The sequence below is a fragment of the Ochlerotatus camptorhynchus genome, unplaced genomic scaffold, assembly GCF_037179485.1.
Source record: "Ochlerotatus camptorhynchus isolate MF236.1 unplaced genomic scaffold, CSIRO-AGI_Acam_v1.1 ptg000257l, whole genome shotgun sequence".
Classification (NCBI taxonomy): Eukaryota; Metazoa; Arthropoda; class Insecta; order Diptera; family Culicidae; genus Ochlerotatus; species Ochlerotatus camptorhynchus.
The window spans coordinates 693310-704232 of record NW_027040747.1 but is presented as its reverse complement, the minus strand read 5'-3'; the positions used below and the strand labels follow the sequence as shown (position 1 = coordinate 704232).

Sequence of the window (10923 nt, the reverse complement as noted above, 5' to 3'; positions counted from 1 at the left end):
AGAATATTGGAGATCTTCCGGATATGATGAATACATGACCAACCTGACATCTTGAAAAAATATCTAAAGGATTTATGGAGATCTTTGAACAATTGAAAGGTCTTTGGAATAATTCCTGATCAACCTAATATCTTAAAAAAAAATATCTGAGAGACGTGACTTGAATTGTTGGAAGATGAAGATCTTTAGAATAATACTTGACAAAACAGAAGTCTTTAAAAACAATATTTAAATGACTTTATGGTGATCTTTAATCTACTGAAGTTCTTTTAAATATTTCCTTTAAGCTTGATACCGTAAGACCAGGAATTATTATTGATTTGTGTGAATTTAGTATGGTAGAGAACAAAAAGTTATGCTTTTTAGCTCATTGTAACTGCTGATGAACAGAATAATGTCTGATCAACAGCTTCTGAACAGTTCATAGTACTTCCAAGGTGTTCATAGAACTTCTGAGATGTTCATAGAACTTGCGAGATGTATTATTTTTATTATTTTCTTACTAAAAACACATCTCTAATTGAACTTCCGAGTGGTTCATAGAACTTCCCACCATTTCACAGGCCTTTCGAGAAATTCATAGAATTTTCGAGATGTTTGAAGAACTCCCGAGATGTTCATAGATCTTCCGAGCAGTTCACAAAAGTTCCGAGCAGTTCATCGAACTTCCTAAATGTTTATAGAACTTCCGAGGTGTAAATAGAACTTCCGATTATCATGAAACTTCCGAGATGATCATATAATTTGGAGATCTCTTGAAGTTCTCTGGACTTTTGTGAAGTTCTCAAGTTTTCCTGACGTTTCATAACTTTCTTGGAGCAATGTGAACTGATATTTTCGGAACATTCAGAATCTTCCCACTATTTTCCTGAAGTAAGAACGAAATAAATAATGTGGAAAATCTTAGATTTTCAAAAAAGTGCTCGAAATTTTTCGGAAGCTTTTGCAAGCTAAGTTACTACTCTTAAATTATCGATCCTAATTCTTTTTTTTTTTTTTTCTTTGATTTGTTTTCCGTCGATCTTGTTTTCCATGATGAGCACCAATGCTACTGACGCCAGGGAGGCAGCTCCCACACCTGGACCTTACATATCGACCCATCAACTCATGAACCGAGGACCAACGGTTTTACTTCCCTTCCGAAGGAAGGCGTGATCAGCGATGTTATGCCTCAGAACATCCTGACGGTGCCGACTGGGATTGAACCCAGGCCTGCTGGGGTGAGAGGTAATCACGTTTACCACTACACCACCGGCACCGCTATCCTAATTCTTCAACATCCTAAAACTTCCCGGATGTTATTAAAACTGCACATAATATTTCTGAACATCACGAAGATCTCTAAACTTCCCTTAATTTCTCGCTATTTCTTGTACTTTTCCTGGAGTTTTGAAAACTATCGGAACTTCCTCTTAAATCTCGTATTTTACCTGAACCTTTCTGAACTGAAGTTTTCGGAACTATATTTTCTAATTTTCCAGCTATTTTCCATATATTCATAATACTTCCCCTGAAGACCCATCAATGTTTCTGAAGTTTTCGGAATATCTCATATTTCCTCGGAAAACCTTGAAAGTTCCTGCATTTTTTCTTCTTTTCCGAAGTTAATGAAACTGCTCTGAAGTTCTCTGTGCATCCTCGTAGTACTCGAAACATCCCTGAATAAAATGAAACCAACCATAAATCTCTTATACTTTTTTGAAGCTCTCTGAACTTTCTTAAAAAATTAGGTACTGTTGAAAATTTCTCACAATTTTCGAGAAATTAATGGAGCTGCCTTGAAGCTCTCTGATCTTCACTGAAGTTCCTGCATTTTCTTGGAAATTCTTGGAGCGGCCATGAAAATCATGGAACTTCCCATAAAATGTTCTCACATAATGCTGATGTTCATTAACTTCCTAAACGTTTCCCAAATTTGCTTGAAGCCCTCGGAGCTTTATGCAACTTTTCTTTTAAATTCTGGAACATCTCTTCAAAATTCGCCAACCCGAGCGTCTGTTCACCATGGAGGTGCGGCTCAAACAGCGTCTGTCTGGCATCCAGCGGCTGAATAAGAAATGCTCTTCCCCGAAAGCTACACCTAAGATGGCAGCCCCATCACGGCGGATAGGAGACCTTAGGCCAACCACCTACTGTCTCTGAAACCTTTGCAATTGTTACAGAAACCAACAGAGAAAGACATCGAACTGATTTAACGGCAACGACTTTTAGCGCAAAACAACGGACACGAATAGGATCATGGAATGTATTGACGTTAGCCCAGCAGGGTAAACTGGCACAACTCACCAACGAGGCGCGACGCATGAAGCTAGAAATCATGGGACTGAGTGAAGTTCGTTGGCCAAACTTTGGAGAACACAAACTGCCGTCGGGACAGGTACTACTATACTCTGGTATTCGAGGTGAAAACGCTCCCCGCCATCGTGGAGTTGGTCTCCTACTTAGCGTCCAGGCAAGTGCTGCGCTCATCAAGTGGGAGCCTGTTAATGAGAGAATAATCGTTGCCAGATTTAGAACACGGGTTCGTAACCTTACCATAATCCAATGTTATGCGCCAACCGATGCTGCCGAGCTACAGGACAAGGAGAATTTTTACAGTCAACTGAATGCCGTTTGTGGATAAGGTTCCAAATGATGACATCAAGGTCTACACTGGCGACTTCAATGCGAAGATCGGCTCCGACAACACGGACTATGAGCGTGTCATGGGACGCCATGGTCTCGGCGAAATGAGCGAGAACGGTGAGCAATAACGACATGGTGATCGGGGGCTCGCTCTTCCCCCATCAGCCAGTGCACAAAGTCACGTGGGTTTCCCGTGATGGACATACCGAAAATCAGATCGACCACATCTGCATCAGCCGAAAATGGAGACGGAGCCTTCTTGATGGCCGGAATAAACGCAGCGCCGACATCGCGTCTGACCATCACCTTCTGTGCGCACCTCCGAGCACTATGGACACATCTTGCGACGTACTCTACCAGAACCTCAAACGACGTTGATACGAAACGTCAGTGAAGGATCGAGCGGAAACTAACCAACTGTGCGGGTGTGTGAGAATGGTCAGAATACGTATGAAACGGAGAAGAACGATAATTAATTGAATGTAAACAAAGGCATTGGAGCAAAAGTGTAGTTGCATCGTTTGCATTAAAGTGAAATTTAGTGAATATTAGCATATTAGGAGTTTAAATACTTATTCCAAAGCGGAACTTAGTGGGAATTTTTATAAAGTACAATCGGATTCAGTCGTAAGTGAAATTTAGTAAATTTATCATGAATTATATTGTAAATTTATTCAACTATTGTAGTGTTGGAAAACTTCCCAGAAAAAACGTAACCTGTAAGAGAAAGAAGCGGATTAGATAAACCATAAATGTAAGTTGAAATGAATATTGTTAAAATTATTGATAGCTAACGCAAATATACTTAGTTTTAAGCTGTTCACAACACAAAAGTGAAGTGCTGCTGTGGAAATTCGGTTTTCATTAGGCTGGTCCGAACAATTTCTTAAAAATTTATGATGGTTCGACCAAACCCTAACCCTGATCCGGAACGGTCAGGATATAGTTGTGCGGGATGCCAACGTCCAGATTGTGCTGAGGAAGAAATGGTATTTTGTGACAATTGCCAAAAGTGGTACCATTTCGGTTGTGCTGGCGTTACCGAGGAGGTAAGAGACGTTTCTTGGAGCTGTCCGGAGTGCAAGATTGTTGACGTGGGTGATGCTGGTTCATCTGAGCTGCAAGAGGAGTTGAAAAAGCTCGAAGAGGAGAAGAAGAGGCAGAAGCAGGAACTGGAAAGGGAGAAGATTTTGTACCGCAAGCGACTGGAGATGCAGCAAGAGATGTTCGAGATGCGCCAGCAGCTGGAAAAGGAAAAGCGGGAAATGGAACTGGAGTTTGAAAAGACGCAAATGAAGAAGAAACTTGTCGAAGAAGAAGCCCATCAGAAGAAGCTCGACGAGATGCGGAAGGAAATGGAGGAGAAGCTGGAACTGTTGAAGATGAAGCGGAACAAGAACACTGATGGTAAAAAGGTACAGGAAGAAGAAGAAGAAGAAGCTGAAAGTAGTGAAAAGAGAAGCTCGAAGAAGAAAAAGCAGAAGAAAACGAAGTCGGGGGAAGTAAAGCCAGAAAAATCGAAGCTCGAGAAGAAAAAGTCGGGAAAAGAAAAACCTGGGAACGTGGATCCGCCGGCAGTAAATGCTGCTGACATTCGAGGAGCGTACCGTAAACACTCGACACCAAAAGTAGCCAAAAAACCTGCAAAGAAGCCAGTTGAACGTCCAATAAGTCTGCCGGAGAGTTTCCTGATCGGTCGAGACAAGAACGATACACCCTTTGGACACCCAGAGGTCCCGAAGAAGAAGAAGGATAAGAATAACAGCGGTAAGCTGATGAACCAAGTGAAGGGAGTATTGGAGTCAGATAGTAGTGAGAGTTCCGAAGAAGAAGAAAGTTCGGATGTGGAAGAAAAGAGCTCCGAGGCGGAGGAAGAAAGTTCCGAAGAGGATAGTTCTGAAAGTGAGGAAGAGAGCTCGGAGAGTTCCGAGGAAGATCATAATCAGAGAGATTATCGGCGTAGAGTGCGACATCGTCATCAAAAACCAACGAAGGCCCAGCTATCCTCTCGCCATTTCCTATCCAGGAAGTTGCCGACTTTTTCTGGAAAGCTGGAGGAATGGCCCATGTTCATAAGTAGTTACGAGACGTCAACAAAAGCGTGCGGGTTCTCAAACGTCGAAAACTTAGCGCGTCTTCAAGAATGCCTGAAAGGAGAGGCACTGGAGGCGGTGAGAAGCAGACTTCTATTACCCAAAGCAGTCCCGAAGATTATCGAAACCCTGCGGATGCTGTTTGGCCGTCCGGAGGGACTGCTCAATATGTTGCTGATAAAAATCCGCAATGCAGCGCCACCGAAAGCAGAACGGTTAGCGAGTTTTATCAGCTTCGGGGTAGTAGTTCAGCAGCTTGCTGATCATCTTGAAGCTACAGGTTTAACCGCTCATCTGGTGAACCCGATGCTCATCCAAGAGTTGACAGATAAGCTGCCGGCGGGAACTCAGATGGAATGGGTGCGGTATCGCAGGAAGAGTGCAATCGTTACGATACGAACTTTGTCCGACTTCCTGTCTAACATTGTCAAGGATGCAAGCGAAGTCACGTCATTCGGAGAAGCTGCCCGGTTTGTGGAGCAACGGCCGTCGAAAGGGAAATCGAAGCGGGAACATGAAGGATATTTGCACGCTCATAGTGGGGTAGAGAGGAGTCAAAGTCCGCCAGTGAAGGAAAGGAAACCGTGTAGGATTTGTGAAAGAGTCGACCATAGAATTAGGAATTGTGAAAGATTTCGCAAACTCCGACTTGCCGACCGTTGGGAAGCTGTACGAAAGTGGAATCTGTGCCAGTTGTGTTTGAACGAGCATGGAAACCTTCGATGCAAGTTAAACTTTCGTTGCAACGTCAGTGGTTGTAATGATCGTCACAACCCACTACTCCATCCAGTGGGTTCGGTTGCTGGTTCAAACTGCAACATCCACGCCATCCTACCGAAACCCTCCGTCATCTTCCGCATGATGCCAGTTACGCTGTATTGTGGAAAGTTCTCTGTGAACACGATCGCCTTTCTGGACGAAGGATCGTCGTATACGCTGGTAGAGAAACCGCTGATCAGCAAATTGGGAGTACGAGGAGTGACCCAACCACTTCGTGTGACTTGGACTGCGGGAGTCTCCCGGATCGAGAAGGACTCGCAGAGAGTAGATCTGTTTATCTCCGCACTAGGATCAGCTCAGCGTTTTCAGATCAAGAGTGCGCACACGGTGGAGAGTTTGAAGCTGCCGCAGCATACTCTGTCTCTGACAGAGATAGTAAAGCAATATAGTCATCTACATGGTGTACCGGTTACAGACTTCCAGCAAGCCACTCCGCAGATTCTCATCGGGCTGAAGGATATCCACCTGTACGCGCCGATCGAGTCAAGGATAGGACGACCGGAGGAACCAATAGCAGTCAGAACTAAGCTTGGTTGGACCGTCTACGGACCAACGGGTCTCGAGAAAATGGATGGTGGAATGGTAGGACATCATAGGTGCAGTACTTTGTCGAATCAGGAGCTCCACGACCTCCTCAGGAACAACTACACTTTGGAGGAATCAGGGATTTCCGTCGCGTTGCTGCCTGAATCCGAGGAAGTCAGACGAGCGAAGGAGATTTTGGAGAAGACGACTGTGAGGGTAGGTGATCGCTTCGAGACGGATTTACTATGGAAGGAGGATGATCCGCACTTTCCCGACAGCTACCCTATGGCAGTGAAACGTTTGCAGTGTATGGAAAGACGTATGCAAAATGACTCCAATCTGTACAACAAGGTTCGCAGTATGATTGGCGATTATCTAGCAAAGGGGTACGCACACATAGCTACGCCGTCAGAGTTGGCTGCGTTCGACTACAGCAAGGTGTGGTACGTGCCTCTGAACATCGTGTACAACCCGAGGAAGCAGAAGTATCGTCTGGTGTGGGACGCTAGGGCAGAAGTTAAAGGCGTTTCATTGAACTCCAAGCTGCTGAAAGGTCCGGATATGCTTACCGCACTTCCCGCGGTGATCTGCAGATTCCGTGAAAGAGTGATCGGATTTGGCGCAGATATCAAGGAGATGTATCACCAGATGAAAATGCGTGAAGTGGATAAGCGGGTACTGAGATTCCTGTTCCGAGATAATCCTTCGATGGCACCGGTGGTGTATGTGATGGACGTAGCGACATTCGGCTCAACCTGCTCGCCATCTTCAGCACAATATGTCAAGAATCTGAACGCGAAGGAGTATGCTAGGCAGTTTCCAGAAGCAGCGGAGAAAATCGTCAAGAACCACTACGTGGACGACTACTTCGACAGCGCGAACACCGTTGACGAAGCTGTGAAAGTGGCGAAAGAGGTTCGGTATGTTCATTCCAAGGGTGGCTTTGAGCTGCGTAATTGGGTGTCCAACTCAGAGATGTTCCTTCAAGCCATGGGCGAGCGGAAAGCAAATCAGTGCGTGAGGTTCAACGAAGACAAGGAATCAGGTTCCGAACGAGTGCTGGGAATTGTTTGGAGTCCAGCAAGCGACGAGTTCTCGTTTTCCACTAAGCTGAGAGACGACCTCGCTCCATACTTGTCAGGCGAGCTGCTACCGACGAAGAGAATAGTTATGAGCTGCGTGATGAGTTTCTTCGACCCGTTAGGACTGCTATCCATCTTCACCTTTTACGGGAAACTGTTGATCCAGGATTTGTGGCGGAGTGGATGCGAATGGGATCAGCAAATCGACCAAGAGTGTGCAGAGAAGTGGAGCCAGTGGATTACAAGGCTCCCAGAGGTTGAAGAAGTTCGAGTTCCTCGTTATTATTTCCAAGGTGGGTGCATCGGCCGCATAGACTTTAGCAGCATACAACTCCACGTCTTCGTCGATGCAAGTGAAAACGCATTCGGCGCTGCAGCGTACCTCCGCATAGAGACGGCTAACGGTCCACTGTGTTCACTTGTGATGGCAAGATCGAAAGTGGCGCCACTGAAGCATCTATCGATTCCTCGTCTGGAGCTTCAAGCGGCAGTGCTGGGAGCTAGACTCGCAAATTCCGTCGTCGAGATACTGTCCTTGCAGATTAAGCAGCGATTCATCTGGAGCGATTCGAAGACCGTGCTATCATGGATCCAATCGGACCATCGTCGGTACAAGCAGTTCGTTGCGTTTCGGATTGGTGAAATTCTCAACCTTACGAAGCTCGAAGAATGGCGATGGGTTCCGACAAGGTGCAACGTAGCTGATGCAATGACGAAGTGGGAGAAAAAGCACAGTCTGTGTTCCGATGGGCCATGGTTCCGTGCTCCACACTTTCTCTACCGGTCGGAGGAGCAATGGCCGGAGCAACATAGCGTCACGCCGAACGTTTCCGAGGAGATTCGAGCATGCCTTCTTTTCCACGACGTTACGGTGACAGAGCCAATGGTAGACCCACAGCGGTTTTCAAGATGGAAGGTACTAGTTCGGACAGTAGCATGTGCTTACAGATTCGTATCGAATTGCAGAAGGAAGCCAGATGGTTTAAGGATCGAGGCAGTATCGACAACCGAGAATGCGAAGAAGGTAATTAAGAGAAGTTTGCCAGCAACGAAAGTACCGTTGCAACGAGAAGAGTATCGGAAGGCGGAAGTGTACCTTTGGAGATCGGCACAAGCGGACTGTTTCATGGACGAAGTCAAGGTGCTAATGAAGAACCGGGAACTTCCATACGAGGAGTGGCATCAATTGGAGAAGAGTAGCTATCTGCACAACCTGAGTCCGTTCTTGGACGAGCAAGACGTGCTGCGTATGGAAGGAAGAGTGGCGAGAGGTTCGTCTCTGCCATTCGAGCTCAGGTTCCCGATCATTCTTCCGAAGAAACATCCGGTGACTAACAAGCTGCTCGAGTACTATCATCAACAGGTTGGTCACGGCAACATGGAAACCGCCGTTAACGAAATCCGGCAACGCTTTCACATCCAGAACCTGCGAGCGGAGATGAAGCGGATCGTGAGGACCTGCGTGTGGTGTAAGGTGAGGAAGTGCCAACCGAAGAACCCCAGAATGGCTCCACTGCCGAAGTCGCGTGTTACGCCGAACTTGCCGCCGTTCAGCCACACCGGAGTAGACTACTGTGGACCATTTATAGTTACCGTCGGTCGCAGGTCCGAGAAAAGGTATGTCTGCTTGTTCACCTGTATGTCAACAAGAGCCGTCCACCTTGAGGTTGCTCACAGCCTGACAACTCAAGCGTGTCTGATGGCCATACGGCGCTTCGTATGCCGTAAAGGAAAACCGCTGGAATTCTACTCCGATAATGGGACGAACTTCCAAGCAGCCAGCAAGGAGATCATGAAAAGGATCGAATCCGAATGCGAAGACGCGTTCACCGATTCCAGAACCCGCTGGAACTTCAACCCGCCCAGCGCACCTCACATGGGTGGGGTTTGGGAGAGGCTAGTACGCTCTCTCAAGGCAGCGTTGAACGTGCTCAACGATGGACGAACGTTGACCGACGAAGTGCTGCTGACCACTCTTGCGGAGGCCGAAGATCTGATCAATTCGCGCCCTCTGACGTACGTGTCCCTGGAGCCGGGAGTGGATGAAGCTTTGACGCCAAACCATTTTGTCCGAGGCGTTGGAGCAATACGAACGGAACATTCCGTTCAACCAACGAACGAGGCTGACGCTCTCCGAGACCGTTACAAGCGGTCGCAATTGCTGGCAGATAAATTGTGGACTCGGTGGATTTCCGAGTATTTGCCGTCGATCAACCAGCGTACGAAGTGGCACTCAGAGTCGGTGCCATTAGAACGAGGTGACCTAGTGTATATCGCGGACGACACCACACGGAAGAACTGGATCCGTGGCATCGTAGTCGAAACCTACCAAGGAGCGGATGGTAGAATCAGGCAGGCTGTAGTAAAGACCGCTAAAGGTGAGTTCAGGCGCCCAGTGGCGAAGCTGGCGGTGCTTGAGGTTCAGGACCGTAAATCTGGAGTGGAAGGAACCCCGCCAGAATTACGGGGAGGGGGTATGTGCGCACCTCCGAGCACTATGGACACATCTTGCGACGTACTCTACCAAAACCTCAAACGACGTTGATACGAAACGTCAGTGAAGGATCGAGCGGAAACTAACCAACTGTGCGGGTGTGTGAGAATGGTCAGAATACGTATGAAACGGAGAAGAACGATAATTAATTGAATGTAAACAAAGGCATTGGAGCAAAAGTGTAGTTGCATCGTTTGCATTAAAGTGAAATTTAGTGAATATTAGCATATTAGGAGTTTAAATACTTATTCCAAAGCGGAACTTAGTGGGAATTTTTATAAAGTACAATCGGATTCAGTCGTAAGTGAAATTTAGTAAATTTATCATGAATTATATTGTAAATTTATTCAACTATTGTAGTGTTGGAAAACTTCCCAGAAAAAACGTAACCTGTAAGAGAAAGAAGCGGATTAGATAAACCATAAATGTAAGTTGAAATGAATATTGTTAAAATTATTGATAGCTAACGCAAATATACTTAGTTTTAAGCTGTTCACAACACAAAAGTGAAGTGCTGCTGTGGAAATTCGGTTTTCATTAGGCTGGTCCGAACACCTTCTAATCGGCGAAATCCGCCTACGCATGGCGCGGATCCAGCGACGGGAGGAGAGACTCGGGCGGTGGTTCAACACACGCCGACTTGAAGATCCAGCGGTAAAAAGGTCTTTTGTTGAAGAACTTGATACTCGAGCTGCGGACGTTCCAGAAGGTGGCAGCGTAGAAGAACAGTGGACGGCCATCAAGAATGCCTTTATAGAAACAAGCGAGAACAACTTGGGTGAGCTGCGCACCCAGAGGAAAGAGTGGATCACAGATGAAACCTGGCGGAAGATTGAGGAGCGTAGAGAAGCAAAAGCCGCGATAGAGCGGGCGAGAACCAGAGGAGCCAAGAACGAAGCCCGTCACCGGTACTCGGCTCTAGAGAAGGAAGTCAAGCGCTCTTGCAGACGGGACAAGCGAGCGTGGGTGAACTCCCTCCTGGCCGACGAAGGGGAGAAAGCCGCAAACACTGGCGATATACGCCTCCTCTACGATATCTCACGACGCCTGAGTGGAGCAAGGGTGAACCCGAGGATGCCAGTGAAGGACACGACTGGACAATTGCTTACCAACCCCAGTGACCAGCTGAAACGCTGGTTTGAGCACTTCGAACAACTTCTTCAAGTTCGACGGCCAACCAGCCATCAACATCTCGGCATGATCCGCCTAGGGTGCGGCGCATCACTCGCGTCAATTCCGAGGCCCCATCACTACAGGAGATTGAAGCAGCTATCCGAAGCATGAAATCCAACAAGACTCCAGGGGTCGATCGCATATCAGCGGA

At 46.8% G+C, this 10923-nt stretch overlaps 1 protein-coding gene across 1 annotated transcript; it reads left to right on the top strand.

Moving 5' to 3' along the window:
- Positions 1-3611: 3611 nt before the first annotated feature.
- On the top strand, positions 3612-9650 carry LOC135705108 (uncharacterized). Its single transcript, XM_065226682.1, has one exon. The coding sequence runs from the start codon at positions 3612-3614 to the stop codon at positions 9648-9650; it is 6039 nt and encodes a 2012-aa protein (XP_065082754.1).
- The last annotated feature ends 1273 nt before the right edge of the window (positions 9651-10923 follow it).